This window comes from Myripristis murdjan, chromosome 15 (genome assembly GCF_902150065.1).
Source record: "Myripristis murdjan chromosome 15, fMyrMur1.1, whole genome shotgun sequence".
Lineage (NCBI taxonomy): Eukaryota > Metazoa > Chordata > Actinopteri > Holocentriformes > Holocentridae > Myripristis > Myripristis murdjan.
Window position 1 is genome coordinate 2,036,217 of NC_043994.1, and position 19,598 is coordinate 2,055,814.

At 40.9% G+C, this 19,598-nt stretch overlaps 1 protein-coding gene across 1 annotated transcript in view; it reads right to left on the bottom strand.

Annotated features, from left to right (window-relative positions):
* ttc27 (tetratricopeptide repeat domain 27) overlaps positions 1–19,598 on the bottom strand; it is a 163,241-nt gene that overhangs the window by 37,616 nt on the left and 106,027 nt on the right. Inside the window, exons 11-12 of the mRNA XM_030070908.1 lie at positions 19,434–19,529; positions 11,296–11,418 (exon numbers count right to left, since the gene is read on the bottom strand). Coding sequence (XP_029926768.1) covers positions 11,296–11,418; positions 19,434–19,529 — 219 coding nt within the window. The remainder of the gene's footprint in view (positions 1–11,295; positions 11,419–19,433; positions 19,530–19,598) is intronic.

Consider the following 19,598-nt stretch of genomic DNA (forward strand, 5'->3'; position numbering starts at 1 on the left):
AAATATAGGCAGGTTGCCTTGTGATTATATAATAAATAACAGTAACAGTCTCATCAGGTTATATGCTTTAATTCCAGCCACATCAGCTTGTATGAGGCCTTCTACAGCTCTGGGATGGAGCTGGACCCCTCTGTCTCCTCCAGCTCTTAGACTTGTTATTGCAGGACTGTCCAACCTTGGAGAGGAAATGCACAAAAGGGCCAAGTCAGTATGTTTACAGCTCCAGCTGGACAAAGTATGAAAGTTAGTGTACAACAACAACGTGACACTGAAACTAGAACCTGGAAAAAACCTGGAAAAACCTGTTTTTTATCTTCAAAACTCATGTTCTTAAGTAATAATACATGCTCAGACATTTTTTCTGTGCGACAGTCAAAGTTTGCATAAGCATCACACAAATAACTCAGAACAGTAACATTAGCATGCTTAGCTTCGGTAACCTGAACGGGAGACAACATGCTGCTAACACCTGGTGGGCGATGCTAACAAACAAAAGACAGCTGGTCAACTAAAGTCTTCTGTCCAAATGGGCCCACTTGGTTTAGGAACAAAAACCAGCGGGTCAACAACTGTCGAAACAGCCAAACATGGAGCAGCTCAGAACAGCAGCGTGCTAGTCTTGAAATGGCATGCTTCTCCATGTTTGGCTGTGTTGGGAAAGTTGCCGACTCGCTCATTTTTCTTCATGACCAAAAACTAGCACGTTGTTACCTTGCTAAAACAGCCAAACATAAAACAACTGCAACAATACAAGACAAAGCAAGCCAGCTAATATCACCTACCAGTCCAACAGCAGGGATGCAAGCTTGGAGTCTGTCTTGCAGCGTCTGACCACATGAAGCTGTCGCCAGTGTCTTAAATGCCAGTCCAACATTTACGCCAGTCGGGCCTCTTGCTTGGCCATTCTTTCGTTCATCTTGGGCTCTGCTATGATCTCTGTACTGTCTTGCCGTTAACGCCTGTCTCCGTCCTGTCCCCCAAACGTCCACAGTGCAGGAGCAGGCTTTCAGGGCGCAGAGCGGCCGTGACAGATACACCACTGTACTCACTACATGCCAGTGTAGCATTAAAATGATGTTGAAGCTGCTATTTTAAGGCAAAAATGTCACATAATGTTACATTAAATTCTGGTAGTATTATCAACTATAAAATGATAAATTATTGCATTTTGAATATTGGAGGGTTATATCAGGTTAAATTAATTCAGTTTGTGAAAGCCCACTATTATTGACTCTCAGTTATGTCTTTTAATTATATAAACTTACAAAGTAATTATCAGTTATAGTATGTACTGTGATCTCTGTATTTTTTTTTATTTTTATTTTTTTTTACATTTTTTATTGATTAATATATATAAGCAATAATTACCTGCAGCAAGAATGATGTTAAGCATTTTGTCCCAGCAATCTAGAGGCCACTCAGTTTTTACACAACTTAACTTAGATATGCCTTCCAACATCAATATTGGCTTCCCTAGAGGACAATGTAGTTTTGGTCAATCTGCTTTTTCTGTCAGAGCGTCTTGAACAGTCTGCTGTAACACATAACAAACTGTGCCAACAACCGTTCCTGCTCCACAGCACCAAGAGCCTGCTTTATCAGAAATCAACCTTGTGAACACTTGAACAGTGAGGTGTTTTCATGTTCTTTGTTGCTTTTGTCTTGTCATTACTATGCTTACTTTCAGAGCTGCTCCTGCCTATCAAAGGCTCTGTACATAACATCCACACGACCCCTGGGCCAGTAATTTTTGTCATAAGAGCTGTCTCTCCAGTCTCTATGAAGCAAGCTATGCAGCTAGTGCTTGAATCTGCATATTTTCCCTGCTTTTATCATTGATTGTATTTGCAATACTTTTATTCTTAACATTTGTGCTTTTAACTATTGCCTGCCCAGGGACTACAGTTGAGCCTTTCTGGCTAACTGTGGCATATTTTCAGAAATGTTATTAATATGCGCTGTCCCTGTCAAATAAATTAAGAAATACACAAACAAAACTAAAGGCTCTTATCCCCCATATGCGCATATCTACTGGTGAGGGAGTCTATCCAAATATTGGCTTTCAGTAATCTCCAAACTGTTCTACAGTTAACAGGAGGGCAAACTAAATGCTTCATGTTTTTCAGGTAATTGGAAATGTGCCAGATCACCCAAGAAAGTGAAAAAAAGTATGAGGAAAATGTACTATGGCCAGTCCTAGTGAGAGCTACAGCTACGGTCCTTTCAGTACTTCCAGTGAATCTTTCTGTAATGAATTTGCTAGAACTGTTCATTCTGAACTGTATGAATCTTCATGGGGCAACAAGAACAAAGGATGTGACAGCTAACCAGTGAGAGCTTTGAATGACCTTGTCAATTATTTATGTACCAAGTGCATGAAACAATAAGCATGTGCTATGCAGCCATATCTCACTGCACACCATGATACTGTGCTGGCATTTTCCCCCTCAAGATGACAGCCAACTAATTTACAGTGTTCTGATGAAAAAAAGCTGTTACAGTAGCCAAGATATAAATAGGATGCTCAAAAGTTGACTGCTGATAACAAATTAGCTGATTAGCTATAGCTCTAATCAGTGTGTCCTTTTTCATGTTTTATACAGCATGACCGGGACAATGGGCTTGGCTTAATGATCAGACAAGATGGAAAGCAGCACAAGAGGTTGGCTTGGTTTTCAGTGGAGGAGAATTAAGGGCGAAAAGGGCCTATTGGTGAATGAGATTTTTATAACCTTGAAGTGTAGCCAGCAGTTCTTGATATAGAAACAAAAAAAGGGATGAGAGATTAGAAGCACGGGTAGGAGAGGCTTAGAGAGGACAGAGACTGCAGAGGGAGGAGGGGAAAGAGGGAGAGAAGGGAGAGGGGTGTGGTTAAAAAGAAAAGTGGAAGAGATCCAGCTTCTCTCAACGTTTACTGAGACAGTCTCATTGCACCAGGCTGGCCATATAGGCAGTTCACTGCACTCGCTGACCCTTTGTTTGAGTGGAATCAGCCCTTTGGCAATATCTGTTGCTCTTCTAAATGAACCTTGTCTTGCAGTACGAGTCATGGCCCTCTTCTGCAAAATGAGTGTAATTTTCCCACACTGTAGGAGTACACTGAGGGGGAAACCCAATTGGGCTTTGAATAATTCAAGAAACTGAATAATATCTATGTGTTACAAATGTGTCGTGCATGAACAGTTTCACATTTTGGCACACTGAAGATTGATCATCCCATGGGCACTATGCAGACATTGTTACAACATTTGCCATTCTTAAATATTCATTTTAGAATCTTGCGTCTTGGATTGGGCTGTTGTCATATTTATGATTGTTGTCATGAACACGAGCATGGATCAATACTGGTCAATGTTGTCCACTAAGGACATATGGTGAACATAGATTTGAGTGATATGGCTTCTGAAATTCATGATACTGAACCATGTGAAAGTAATGTGATTGATCTATATTGCATCAGCCTTGATTATAAGGGATTTTACATGGTGAACAATCACTGGGGAAATCAGTGGAGCGAAATGAGTCATTGGTATCAAAAATAAAATGTCTTCCCTGCATGCATCCAAGCCCTGTGGTATACTGAGTGTGTCTGAGCATGTCCTTGTGCTTTTCTTTAAATTGGCCTGTGCATCGTGAGCAAGACAACTTGGTTCTCCCAAACAATGTAATGAGGTAATTACCTGTCATCCAGAGAAGAGAGGCATTACAACTTTGAAAGTGAAAGTCTAAATTGTAGTAGAAAATGGATATGAACCGTAAAAAGCGAAGGCAATAGTGAAATGGAATTTGCAAGGTTTTTGTGAAATAGATTTATTTAAGCTGAAGATAACATGACACACCATCTGTTGCCTGGAAATTACAATGTAAACAAACGGATAAAACTGATTTGTGAAATACCTATATTAGATATCTATAATTTATTTTCTAAATTTTCTAATGAGTTTAGAAGACATCTGTGCCAATATTCTGTATAGTTATATGTTTGTTGCTTGGGAACTAACGTATAACTATATCTTCCATCATCTATTCTCAATTCTCTTTCAGCAGGCGTACATGGGTCAAACTCATGAATTTAGAGATAGAAAGACAGAAAAAGAAACAGAGAAGAAAGATAAAGGATGGAGACAGGAACAGAAAGTTTTGTCAAAAAAGAGTGACGTGGTACTGCAAAGAGCCCAGACCACGCCAGACAAATGGACTGCCTTGCTATTTTGTGGCCCTGGTGACTATGTTACCTGAGGTGCTGGCCAGGACCACCGCAGCTCAAGGTTTAGGAGCAGAGGACATTTATTATTGAGAAAAATCCACCTGGGTAATCAAATTGGAGAGACAAAACAAGCTGTAACTCAATAAGGGAGCCCCAGCAGCTTGCAGAGCTCCCTTCCAAGGTTCTGAGACAGACAGGAGTTGGTTAGAACAACAGGCCATTACTCAAGTCTCCAGACAGAAACAATGTGTATGTCTGTGTATGTATGTGTATATACAATTCCAATGAAAACTCTGTTCCTTGTTTTTCTGAATAATCACTTAAATGTGACACACTTGGCAACACTGGACAAGATGGTAAATGTCTACAGTCATCTTCGGCCAATATAAAAAGAACTTATAACCCCTTATATATTTTGTATATTTCCAGAGGGCTAGCCAAGGGCTCTCACAGAACTGTTTGAGAAACTACTGACAAAGATGTAATGGCACGTACACTTGGTATACTGTCTAATAAGGTAGCTGAACTCCTCTAAACACTGTTTTCCAAGATGGTCTATTTGGTGGTTTAACTGTCACTTGTCTTAATTCCATTATTATTTCAGTTTAGATGTTCACATCCTCCTGCCTGGCTTTATGAGAAGTGTGAACATCAACTAGAATTATAGACAGACAAGGCATCTGGAACGTTGTTACATTTCCCTTTCCTAGATGCGACTGTGAAAGTGACCTATTGGAGTGCACTTCAGATGAGGTGAATGCTGAACTTTGGAGTATGGAGGACACACCAGAGAGGAATGTATTCTGCAACCACTTAACCACATAATATGCCAGAGACTCTTGCTCAGTGCTGGACTAACTTTTTTTCTGCCTGATTCAAAGCTTGTGCAAGTAACTTTGTTGTGTTCAGACTTTCATCAAAAATTTGAAGGCAAACAGCTCCAACAGTACCCACGTGACATTCAGTACCTCCTCAAAGTCACTCCCACCCTCATGCGCACTTGTGCATTTGGCTCTGACCCTGATGTATAGGAATTCACGAGCAGGCTTTCTCCTATGACATTTGGTAGCTACTATGAGTTAAGTTAAAGTATTGGTAGGATAGGTGGAGTTGCGCATGTTTGACACTGAAATAGCAAGGCTTCGTTGAACAGAGCTGGGTTTTTAACAAATGAGATTACAGCACCAGGAACAGCCCAGAAGACCAGATTTTTTCTCAGTTCATTCGGTTTGGCTCAGACCCTCCGCATATCATGGTGATTTGCCAAAATTATGAAGGGGAAAAAGCAAACTATACAAGTTTTAAACTGTGGCTGGTATAGGCAAGCCCTTCCCTGTCCCAAATACAGTGTTGTGCCAGCATGGTACCTAACACCAACACAGCTGGTGTCTGTGTGGACAATTAAGATCACGTAGAAATTTGAGTATCCACGACTGAGTGGGGACATCCCATATATTTTAAGTGCCTCAAAAGCTGTTTAACATAGTGCCCGACTGATATATTCGCCTACTGATACAACCAGCCAATGATGGCGTATCACAGAAATGTCAGTATTATATCAGTAGTAGCATATGTTGACCGATATAAAAGGAATCCATTGGTGCCAGCAACTGATTGATACTGAACAATGCTGATGTTTGTTTAGCTATTTACTGATAAATGTAAATGGACTGCATTTCTATAGTACTAAAGGAGCGATTGAAAGCATCCTGACTGGAAACATCACAAACTGGCATGGGATGTGCACGGCCCAGGACAGGAAGACTCTGCAACGAGTGATTAAAACTGCCCAAAACATCATTGGCACCCATCTACCAAGCATCAGTGATATCGGGGAGGTGAGGTGCCTGCGCAGAGCCAAAAGGATCCTTAAAGACCACACCCACCCCAGCCACAGCCTGTTCACCCTGCTGCCGTCAGGCAAAAGATACAGAAGTATCTGCTGCCGTACCACCAGACTACAGAGCAGCTTCTTCCCTCAGGCTGTGAGACTACTAAATGCACCATCTGCACTCCTCCATGTTTAATAATTTTATTTTCTATACAATCAATTAATCAATCAAGAGGGAACCACATTTTAATTTCATTATTCAACCTGTTGTATAATGACAAATAAACTTCCTTGTATCCTTGTATAGCGCTTTTCCAGTCTACTGACCACTCAAAGCGCTTTACAATGTTTGCCTCACATTCACTCATTCACACACACATTCACACACTGATGGCAGAGGCTCCCATGCAAGGTGCCTAGCTGTCCATCAGGAGCGGTGAGGGGTTCACTTCGACACACTCTGGAGGAGCTGGGGATCGGACCGGGAACTCTCCGAGCCACGCTGCCCCATGAGGAGTTATTTGGAGTTATAAGAAAGCAGCCCTGTGAGTACCTCTGCTAAATTACATCGGTGCAAAATCCGCACAGAAAAGCTGTATTTTCAGCTGCCATATTGCTAAACTGTGAATTTTTCCTCTCTAAAATGGGTACTGGTTTCAAAAATCCTATATCGGCTGAGTACTAGTTTAACATGCTGGATTTGGTATGAACTTTGTATTTTTATGCTTGAGATAACTGACAGGTTCTGCAAGTTGGGGGAAACTGGACATAAAGCAATGGTATCACTCAGCAATTGACATGAACCTCTGTAGTTGATTGATGTTTTTTCTGGGGCAGGAAATTCTTGCACTGCCTTAATTTTCTCAGCTTCACTGCAGCAGAGGAGATAACATGGCTGGGGAATTGTGGAAGTAAGGATCAGAGGAACTAACTCCTCTTCATGTCAACACTGAGATTTCAGTTTTCTGGAACAGACCGAATCTTCATTTGATGTATTTCTTTTAACAGACCAGTGTAACAAAGGGCTGTGAAAAGACAGAAAATTCAGTGATCCCTTTGGACAGCATGTCACTGAAAGCTGTTTTATAACAAGAGAATTTGTAAGGTGTAACATGGCAAGGTTTTTTATCTAATTGCTAGTTCATACATTAGAAATGTGTGAAAATTATTTTTGCCCCAATTCCAGTGTATGCACATCAATGTAGTTCTGAGATTGCATCAAGATGGGAATCTTAAATTGCCATGTGCAGTGGGTCTGTGCAGATGTGCAATTTCACTGGTGCAAAAGCAGAAAAGAAACATGGGATTTGAAGGAACCCACCTATGGAAATGGCACTGATATGTGATATGAATTAACAACTACTGAATGCTTTGTTAACTGCATGATTTGTAAAAGCAGATGAACTAAATCTGAGATAGGAACAGTTAAAAAAGCATACAAGTAATATAAAAGGGTGTGATGATATGACTACTGTAAGTATGCTTATGTAACAAGTGCAAACTTTGGTGTGAATCATCACAATCATCACAATACCAACCAGTAAATACAAAGATAGATAACATTACTTCATATTATTTTCTCTGAGACTGCATCTGTGGGTTCCAATCTGCTGACTGTACTGTATGCATATTTTATGTATGTGCATATAAATGTATGCAAGAATAACAGACACATTTGCAAAATTCCTGTCTATACAAGAAGGCAGGCCTGTAAAAATTAAACCAGTGAGTGGTGTGATGAAAGTGGCCATTACAGAGTGTTTATGGGAACACATCTGCTCTCTCACACCGAGAGGTGAAGCGCTTAGGGTTGATGACAGACTGGACAATGACTGACCGAATCTATTCGCAGTCTTCTGTGAGAATCAGAGCCCGAGATGATTCAGATGGCCATTACCTCATGCTAAAGCTGAGCTTCTAAGTTGACACCACTTGGCCCAGTCAGTGGTTACAACACAAATGTTGGATGCTGTGTCGATTAAAGCAGAAATGACCTGGATGCTTACGCAAGGAAAAAAAAGAACACCAATTCTTCAGAGGAATAACTCTAGAGTGGAACCATCACAACTTATCCACTTTGCCTGTAACTGCTGAAGCATAAGGAAATTCTCCAGAATGGCACAGAAGGGGTTTTCTGTCTGTTTCTCAAAATTAAGGCCCCAAATCCTGTTCATTCCTGTTGCAAAGCATATGTTGCTAACTGTCTTTTCTCTCTGATGCTAAGTGTTTACAGAAGAAGGATAAAAGCCAATATCAGCCCTTGTGCATTCTAGCAAGGTAAGTTAAAATTAAGTTTAAACTATGCACTTAGGAAAGTGGAACCAGAATAAAGTTTTGGACTTCTTGCAAAATAAAGTCCATTGAGCAGCCTCTGCTTGTGCTGTCAAGCGGTTCAGCAGATTTTCTGCCAAAACTAACCAGGTAGCACACTATATAAAAAAAAGTAAATAGGCCAGGGGGCTGCCAATTTTCTCAGCAGTACATCCACATCCTCATGGTGATTAAACTCCTATCTCCAAATTTTTTGGGTTAAGTGAGGTGTCATAAGATAGGTTCCATATGTATCTCATTTTTGTTTATATATACATATATATATACACACATATACACAAATGGTTATCCTCGACATATATATATATATACAGTTCAGGCCAAAAGTTTGGACACACCTTCTCATTCAATGCGTTTTCTTTATTTTCATGACTATTTACATTGTAGATTCTAATTGAAGGCATCAAAACTATGAATGAACACGTGGAGTTATGTACTTAACAAAAAAAGTTCTATTTCTATTCTATTTTCTTCAAAATAGCCACCGTTTGCTCTGATTACTGCTTTGCACACTCTTGGCATTCTCTCCATGAGCTTCAAGAGGTAGTCACCTGAAATGGTTTTCACTTCACAGGTGTGCCTTATCAGGGTTAATTAGTGGAATTTCTTGCTTTATCAATGGGGTTGGGACCATCAGTTGTGGTGTGCAGAAGTCAGGTTACTACACAGCCGACAGCCCTATTGGACAACTGTTAAAATTCATATTATGGCAAGAACCAATCAGCTAACTAAAGAAAAACGAGTGGCCATCATTACTTTAAGAAATGAAGGTCAGTCAGTCCGGAAAATTGCAAAAACTTTAAATGTGTCCCCATGTGTCCACACACACACACACACACACACACACACATATACACATACACACACACACAGATATGAATGAAAACAAACTCACAGAATTTACATGGCAACTTTCTGGCTTCCTGGAGTAGTTTTATTTATTTACAATACTATTGAAAACGATTGAAAAAACATGTATACCATACATGTATGATCTACACTATTAATACCATGAAGTGGAAGGTTTAGGAAACACTGAATATACAAATGGAGAGTCAAGAGTTGTATTATGCTGCACAAAAAGTGTGCGGATTTGAATCAAATATTTTGGTGTCTTTCTTGCTGCTGTTTGCTCAAGTTGCTGAATATGGAAACCTGTGTTCTCTGTGAGGTGTATGATTAAAATGTCCTTCTGTCTGACATTAAAAGCAACTTAAAATCTGCTTCCTGACCTAAATAAATAAGTAAATCAATCAATCAATCAATCAAAAGTAGCCATTTTAAAAAATATTTTTGCAAAGAAAAGAGAAAAAAGGTTTTAGGTGTCAAGGAGTCAAAGCGTGGGATTTTTTTTTACAGTGGCTGTTGGTGTACAATGCATGTACAGACAGGTTTGATGGGGTATTTTGACTCTGTTTAGCCCAAACTCAAGCTGCGTAACGGCCCAGCTGCCACATGCATGTGTAAATCTACACATCTGCTCTGCTTTGGTCTGAACAGCACCTTAAAAGACTGTGCCGTGCACTACACACATTGATTGTGTGTGTGTGTTTGTAATGTTCCACAGTGTCACAGTGTTAGTATTATTTCAAAGTGAAACCTATCCAGACCTGTGTGTATGTGTGAGTGTGTGTGCGTGTGTGTGTGTGTGGCTCGCACATCTGCCAGACTAGATGACTGCATATGCAGCTGTGCATGGTAGATGGATGGACAAATAGACTGATCACCCATTCAGCCACATCAACCACAGAGAGACAGAGAGAAACAATGTGTGTGTGTGTGTGTGAGTGTGTGAGTGTGTGAGTGTGTGAGTGTGTGAGTGTGTGTGTGTGTGTGTGTGTGTGTGTGTGGATAGCAGCCACAGTCAGTGTGAAAAATGGGCTTGTCTGGCCAGAGAAGCACTGGGTATTAAGTGGTCACTCAGCTGAACACTGGGAAGGCTCTGCAGGAGGCCCAGAGGGCAGAGATCTGTGTGTGTGTGTCTATGTGTGTGTGTGTGTGTGTGTGTGTGTGTGTGTGTGTGTGTGTGTGTGTACGTACTCTGTACCTGTGAGAGGCTGAGTGCACATATATTTATGAATATTTACATGAATCTAAACTTAAGCAATGGCAGTTCCTTGGCTCTCTGCAGGTTGGAGAAAGCCAAGTTCAAGACTTGAAGACCTTTTTCATGCTCCAAAAAAACAATGAAGTATGAAAATGAACTGTTAAGGGACTTGCAGTCCATTTGTTTTTAGTAAAGCAGACAGAATGCATAATATACTGTTATACTACTAACCATGTTATGAATTAATATAATAGTGGACATTCAGCACAAAGAAAAAAATTAAACCCCTAATATCAATAGGAATTTAGGCATTTTAGTACTTGTTAAAGCAACAGTTCAGGTTCTTAACCATATAGTGGTATGTGCTCTTCAATACAAGTGTAATATTTCCTCCAAGTTTGACCAGTGAGCTCCTTCCCTGTCATGAGATTTTTTTGTTTCTGCTTTCAAAATTTTTGTAAGAGCCTGACGATCAGCTTCCCCACAGTCCTCCACTTCAACCCACCGCTGAAGCTCCTCTCAAACTGCACATTCAGCAGATCAAGGTATCCAAATTTAATATCAATCATGCCAGTGCATCATAAAGTGGCAGTTCATTCAAAGCTTACCTTTTAGGTGAGATTCTGCAGTTTTACCACATTTCACAAACTGAAGGTTAGAGAAGAACATATCCCAATAATTCAACAGGAACCTTGTGAGAATATAATGTGTCATGTGTTTTTCATCAAAAAACACTCTTTTTTTGCGGATTCCAAAGGCGATCTTCAGTGGAGTGGTTACAAACGTTGTAGTGGTCAAAAACATTGCTTGGTGCAGCACTCCCTTTTCACCACATATTTATATTTGTTTGGATCCATGTAAGTGTGTGTGTGTGTGTACCTTGCCATGTTGGCCCATCCTCTCATAGCAGATAACAGCATCCTCCCAGAGCTCCAGCTTCTCACAAATAAGCAGAGCTGAGCTGATGCAGCCGAGGTCTGTCAGCAAGCGAGCCAGCTGCTTCTATAGATGGGAGGAGAAAAAAACTATGAGAAGTGACATTCTACTCCGCTTCTAATCCCTGCTGATGGGTTTGAACTTCAGAAGGCATTAAATATGCTATTAAGTGGCAGAAAACGAGGGCGACTGTTTACAAGTGCATGTACCACGACAAATTTCCAAACAAAGGCAACTATGTTAGAGTTAGTCCCTTCACACTGGCTTGCAAATGTGCCGGGCCAATGATGGCCTTTCATTAATAACCAGTCAGTGTCATCTACCTGTTTGACCGATATGATGCAATGTAATTGATTCTATATTTATTGTAGAGCTGATCAATACTAGACTGCTTATGGAAAGACTTAGGGCCCTATCTTGTGCCACCCGCTATCCGCTGCCACTACCCGCTACCCGCAAATTGCGGATTTAGGAACTTCCACTATCCCTAAACGGTATCTTGCGTCCACGCTACCCGCTATCCGTTATGCCGACTCCGTCATTTGCGCCTGGAGGTGTGTTCGTGGGCGTGTTTCATGCGCTATCCCTAAAGTTGCTATCTTGCGCACACACTTGAGGGAAAGCGGATAGCGGGTGGTCCTGACCAAAGTTTGGGCTGTTACGAGAGCGCGCCCAGGCGGCTTCAACGCGCGCCCCGACGGAGCCTCGCCACGCCCTACCTTGTCAATAAATTAGTTTACACATAGTTCCACCTCTGCCTCTTGTGTGTGTGTGGTGTGACCCGCGGATTTTACTCAGTCAGTACAACCTTGTGACACGTCCACTTGGACACATGTGGCTCCACCTCCCGAATTAACTCGCCTATAATATAATATATAATATGTATATAAAGCCAACTTGCTTTAGCCTCAGTAGAAGCCCTGAGAAAATCTCCCTCCCTCTCTCCATCGCGGGTTTAGGATTTAGGATTTAGGATAGCGCAGCCTGCCCTTAAAGGCAATGGCACCTGGCACACTGATTGGTTTAACTGGCGTAACGCCCAAAACACGCCTATGCATAATATAGCGGGTAGCGCAGGTGTTTTGCGGATAGCGGGAGGTGCACAAGATAGCAACTTTTACGGGGGAACGCCTCTTCCTAAATCCTAAATCCGCAAATAACGGGTTAAGGGAGTCTGGCGCAAGATAGGGCCCTTAAACTGAAACTACAACCTGAAAAGATCTATATTTATGCCCTAGCTTTGGTGCTGGAGACACCAAACACACACAGTTTAAACCCCATCTCTTTACTGTTACTGATGAGCAAGCCAAAAATGTGGTTCATGTCATGTACACATATACACTGCTATAACAAGACATTTTACAAATTCCTGTCTATACAAAAAAGCAGGCCTGTAAAAATTAAACCAGTGAGTGATGTGATGAATTTTGCTTTTTCTTTTCAAAAGCAGCTGCATTTTATCTGCCTCATGCTCGTTCCCTTTTGGCATCAAAGCCAAAATAACCAGAGGCGGTTTCAACAAGGACAACAGGGCTGTAGACCACTCTTGGTCCCCAAGATGTTACTGAGTGGCTCTGGCTCTGGTTAGTTTACACGAGGGCTGTCATTACACCAGATTTTAACTACATGATTCACAATACAGGTATCATTGTGATATCTATAGAAACATAATTTAAAAAAAGAATGCACTCAGTACAGTGCAGGCTCTGGACTACCCTATGTGCTGAGCATAACGCAGAGGAGACTAATTGTATTGTCAAATGCTTTATGGCTTTTGACAGAAACTGGTTTCAAAAGAGCATGAATTAAAATAATGAATTAAAATTCAAAATTACTGTTAAGGTCACTCTCATTTTTTACAGGGCTGAGATGCCAGGCTATGTAACCTGTTTGAGCTCCTGCTCCTGACATGTTTTACAGTGTTGTGTTTCTCATGGTTGGCTTGCTTTTCAGCATTAACAAACTCGCCCAAAAAACACAGCGTACGTCCTGGATTTTTTTACCCACAATGGTAGCAGACATGACCACAACAGTATAACAACATGAGCCAGCTAGACAGCGAATAAGTAAAAAAGAGACAGAGCACCCCAGCGGTTTGAGCAGAGGAGGCTAGCAAGAGAGGTAGAGTGGTAGAGCGAGGTACACAGTGCATTGCAGCAAGGGACCGCTGTATGGAGAGAGAAAGAGATAGTTGAGCAAGGTAGACAGTAAATGGAGGGAGAGAGGAAGTACCAAAACCGAATGTGTTGCAAAGGTTTTGGCTCACAGCGATCACAAGAGCTTCTTCATGGCACAGGCATAAGTGATCCTGGAACAGCACTCTACTTCTATATCTCGACTTAGAAAAACTGATTAGCTGATCAGTCAACCTATGACACTGCAATTTTTTCACTGTCACCTAACTATCTGTGTGTGTGTGTGTGTGTGTGTGTGTGTGTGTGTGAGCGCACACAGTTTCTCTCATCTCTGATGGTTTTCTGGCTGAAATCATAAGTGATAAATATCATAGGGATTATTCTTAGTTACACCCACAGCAGTGTCTACCACACTTGTTCTGAGTTCAGTTTGATCAAGTTGCATGAACTAAAGTGGTGAGCAGCTTTAGTGTTTTACTGTATGGATTCTAGGCTGTTTAACACTAAACTGCTCAGTACCTTCAGTGGACATGAGGCAGCCTGGTCAGGATAAAGCTTTGCCAGACTCATCTCATTCTCTAAATTAAATTCTCCCCTCTAAGAATTCATTCTGTCTTTCAAAAACCAACAACTCTGATGTGAAGAGGATGGCGAGTTTGCTGGTTTCTGGATGATCTTCAGTGATCTCCCTGACAGTCTGCCCACCTCTGTTCCCGCTCTCTCCTCTGCAGTGTACTGATCCAGCCGGCTGCACTGGACAACACCAACGCCACCAGGCAAGAGTGATTTTGCTCGAGTAATTGAAGGGAACAGATAAAAAGGAAATTATTTAAAAGCTGCTGAATTATCAACACGATATTATCGTATGTATTTTATTAACATGATGATATTATGTTAAGTGCAAATTCAGTTTTTAAATTGTCCGTCAAATCCATTACAATATTATTTCTTAAAACTGGTCGGTAAATACCATACACCTGGAGTATGGCAAAGCAGGATACACTAGTGACCGCCACTCTGGGTAGTGTTGTATCTATGATTTATAGAGGTGGAAGCTCAGGGAAAAGGAGGCATTTATGCGGCTCTGCTGCACTGATCTCCTAAACAAGAAAAAGTTGACAGTCTCTGTGGAATTCTTTTACTCTGTTTGTTATCTATATCCGAGTCTGTGCTGTTGCAATGACCTAGTTTCCCTAACAGTGAGCCTCAAAGGTTCATTTTACCTTAAACACGCAAAAACACATACACTCTACAACATACACCACTCCTACTCTGTTGATTCCCAGCTGTATCCATAAGGCCTTATCCATGAATTATCCATGCAGTAACACTTCACCCAAGACCTTTTTTTAATTGTGCTGTCACCCATGCAAGAACGCACACATGTGCATCTGCCAACCACTACACAGCACAAACACACAAACACACACACGTGCAGATGTGTGCACACACACATACACACAAATCTAGATGATCTGGGTTGTGAGAGTAAATCCAGGGATTCTCGCTTTTATCCTTACCTCCTGCACTATTTGTTCTCTCTCTCTCTCTCTCATATCCACACCTGTGCCCAAACATACACACACACACACACACACACACACACACACATAAACCTTTACCTGGTTATAATGTCTCACATATCCCCTTCCCCTAGGGAATGACAGTGTCGATAAGTCTGAATTTATCCCTTTTCCTGTCAACAACCCACATCATGTGACGAGGGAGAAATGGCCAGCAAAACGTGACACCAATGGTAAAATGTGCAAGCACAAGGAATAATGGGTTTAGAGAGCAGGAAAGAGCAATCCAAATGTTTAACACAGAATTACGATAAAGATTTTGTTATAATAATATTTACAAATCACTACTCGTTTTACAAGTTTGAAAATATAAATGTAATCAATATAAGTAAAATACCAAGGCAGAGATCAAATCAGGAATAACCTAAGCCAATTCTACTTTTAATCTTGGTCCTAAATTCAAGTCATCCTAATCTAGCCCTCTGAACCAGTCTAAACCAGCCAAAATGAGCTATTTTTTGCAAAAATGTCCTCACTTTGAAGGTCTAACAATCAAATTGGTTCTTATAAAGACAGAAGTACAACACACACAAACGCACACAATATGGCCTGGGTGCTTTACAACATGCAGGGCACGCCTCTCTCCAGTGTGGAGAAAATGCATCATGGCGGCTGCTGCAATCCTCCTCTGCCTCACCCGCGCATTCAATTCCCCAGGCAGCAATAGGGCTCCTTTAATTCCAGCTTTATTGCTGTTCTCAGTTATTACACGCCACCTGGGCGATGTCTTCTTCTTGAATGATCCCTCTCTCTCTCCAGCACTACCCCTCCTTCAATCTCTTGGAATACAAGTCTAAATCTCTCTGTTACTGACAGTTCTACTTACTAACTCTCCTCCCTATCCAGTTCTGTGTTTGTGCATATGCCCTTATATATGATTTTTTTCCTATACATTCCCTTATACTTTTCTGGATGAATGTTCTTAAATCTCTTTCTGCAAATACAAAGGGAGACAGAGATTGGGGTGTTAGTGTTGTGATTTTTTTTTTAAGATGAGGGTTTACGTTTCTATTTAACGATACCTCGTGATTCATTATAATGCATCACAAAGTGTTGGAAGCAAAGTAAGTGCAATGTTCTACCACTGAGCCGCCTCTTAACAGCAAATATCATTTTGACCCTCTCTGTTGCTTTAAAGAACTAATGGGCACTGATCCACAGGATCAAGTGATGTGAATAATTTCTTTAGTACAAGCTACCTGTGAAATGGCTGCACATACTAACTCTTTGATTCTAAAAGAGCAGCTTAATGTTTATAGGCAAGCAAATTTAGTGTGAGAGGATAATTAGTTTGAATAAGAAAGCTTTCCAAAGTTTCCCCCTGGGGTGGCTCATTCTCTCCAAGTATTCTGAGACTGGCAGACCTATTACTCATCAGAGCAGTAGGTCAGTCCAGTTTCTAGGTGTTGGGATTCTATGAAACCCAAACCGGTGGAAGCAGTTGCTGCTGTTTGCTGTACTAAACCAGCACTGAGTCCTATGTTAGTCTTCGTGTTGTAAACAACTGGGCTAGTAATGCCATACTCGGTGTATTACTCTGGTCAGGGGCTCACATGCCACTGGCACAGAGCCTTCAGTTGAATGTGGTGTGGAGGAGACTGAAGCTCACTGATTATTGTGTTATAAACAGTCATTTCTGGATGTCGTGGGAGGCGCTCTACCAGGTAAGTCACGCTGGCTTAACTGGCTCACCAAAACTCCACAAGATGCCATTTTGGAGAGCAGTTTCCAAGTTTGTGTATTCTTTCCTTAGAATCCGGGCAGAAAGACAGAGACAGCTACAATCCGAGTGTTCTTGGCATCTATCTTCTCAGGAATGCTCAATGAATCTAGCTAATGCTATGTTATAATCCACAAAACATGCCAACTCGTAAAGTAAACGCAGAGAGTCTGTTGCTCGTTTTGGAATTTTAAGACAGACTTTCTTCAACCTCCCATTTTCCTGACACGTGCTCAAGGTAAGGGACTTCTGTATAGGCAAGATATGTGTCTTGTTACTTGTTAAAGGTTAAAGCTTTGGAAGAACAATGAGCCCTTCTGTGTGGCTGTGTGGACGTATAGCCAGTCAGGGAATAAAATTTATGTGGTGAGTCTAGATGGACAATCTAACCTCTCTCCATCATAAAGCAAGCTAGCTTTCACACAGGATTACGTGGATAGGGAGGTTTGTCAGGGGTCAAGTCACACGGCCAGCTCGCTGCCTGACTGAGAAACAGCTTTGAGCCAAGAAGAGAAGTGATTGGTGAGTTTGGATGTGAAAAGTGTCTCAACATAATGACAGTGACAAAAAGAAGAGAGGACCCATGGACTATCAGGCAGGATCTTATTATTATAAGTGGTGAGTTTTTCCTCTTCTTTCTTCAATTCCAAGTATGACATGTTCAAGGCTCAGCACTGATATTGTTTGTTAGCGTGTTAGGCAGCATTCTGAGGATTTAGCTGTTTCTTAAATCATGTCTGAGTTGCGTATAGCCAATTTTATTAAATTTTAAAGATGATGGGTGGTCTTGACAAAAATTGCATCTGTTCAGTTCAAGGTGTTAATTCTGAAATACGCGGTGCTCATCTATTTGTTTGAGGACAAGCTACGTAAACATTGTTTCATTTGACTGTTTTCTCTTTCGGTTTTGGTAATCTGTACAAAGGTCTTTGCAGATTCTTGTCTTTTTTTCGTGCAGGCGATTACACAGCAGCTCTGTCAAGTTTTCTATGAACATGACAAAATACCTGATCTGAGACCTGCACTCTACTATGTCTATTATGGATCAATTCATTTTGCCAGGGCAGTCTTTGGAGGATATCTTTTTTGTGCCTGAAATTCCTTTAAAGTACCTCCTCCCTCCAAATGCAAGCAAAATCTACCTATCTTGGCAACATATTGAAACCGTTCCAGTTGTCTTTGCAAGCCCTGTGAGGCGCACTGACACTACTACAGTTATGAACAAACGCTAAGTGTTCCTTTTACTGAATCAGGCAAGGAGGCTAAGCAAACATTTTTATTTATCAGTGCTTGGTGGAAAAAACAAATGGTTTTTGAGGAAGGGATAACTAGTAAAGAGAACTGCATTAGATATGCAAATTACATCAGCAGAGCTCCCCTTGCAGAATATGACGACAAAATTGGTGCACAGAGGTCTTCATTCAACGCGTTTCTTAACAGCTGAAAAGCACTGGAGAGCTTCAGAGCTAAAAACAGCCAATGTTACAAATGACCTGCCAAGGATCTGACATTTCTAGAGCTGAGGAGAACAAACGTGGAAGGAAAGGTGCTTACAGCACACACTAATACAATCACAGATGACATGGTCATCTTTCCAGTAATCTCTAATAAAGACACACAAAAAACAACCGTCATTCAACCTTCATGTCAGAACATGTAGACACTCACACACTGCCTCACAAAAACTAAGGCATGAATATTTTTAGCATGCGCTTGTTCATACACACACACACACACACACACTTTCATCTCGTCTCAGCTAACCTGCTAGGCTCTAGTACTGTCAGCTGATGTAGGACTTGTCACTACTTCTCACACCAAGGTTTCTTCAGCCTGCATCAGATTTATAGCTCAGATGCCAAGTGTTCAGAATAGATCGGGCCATTGATGCACAGTAAATACTGGAAGATTTGCAGGCCAACACTGACAGATCTCCTATTAAGGCATATGGCCAGCAGAAGACCTTGGGAGGGTGATGAGCCCAAACAATGATAGACTATACTGGGATAGTGTCTATGGGACTGAAATATTTCACCCAAAGTTACACATTAGGCTAACTGGAGGGGTTAAGACACAACACCTTGCTTTGACCGTGAAACCATTAAAAAATCCAAAATCATATGTGTGGGTTACATGTAGGCATCGTTGCAGAATTTGAAAAATGGATGGCCAAGCTAACAAAGAAGTTCCCCTCTTGGACCACAGACAGAAGGAGACTGATAAGTCATTCATAAATTCCTTGTGGGGAACAATTATGTTTAGACAAACCTAACTCAACTCAACTCAATTCAACTAAAATCAAATAAAATAAATAATAAGGATATTCATTTAAACACACACACACGCACAGAGATACATACATATACATAAACACACACATTATGTATGTAGACATACATATACATACACACACTTCTTTTATTTTAATACATATATATAAATAGATAGATAGATATAGATATAAGAAGTGTGTGTGTGTGTGTGTGTGTGTGTGTGTGTGAGTGAGTCAGTTAATAAAGTTCTAGTTTTGATATGAAAGGTCTTTTGGTCTATAATATGAAAAACATTTCAATTAACATGGAAAACAGATGCTATTAAGAAACAATGAAATTGAATGTGTGGACAAAAAAACAGCTTTCATACCTGGACAATCCACCTGGGTGGAACCTTGCAGCAGTAGAAGACCTTGAGGCGTTCAGTCACAGGACAGTCTTTGTTTTCAAAGTGGTCCACTATTGTCTGGCAGAGGACAAAAGGAGATAAACTTCATTCTTCATTCACCATCATTCTGAAGTTAATATATTCAGT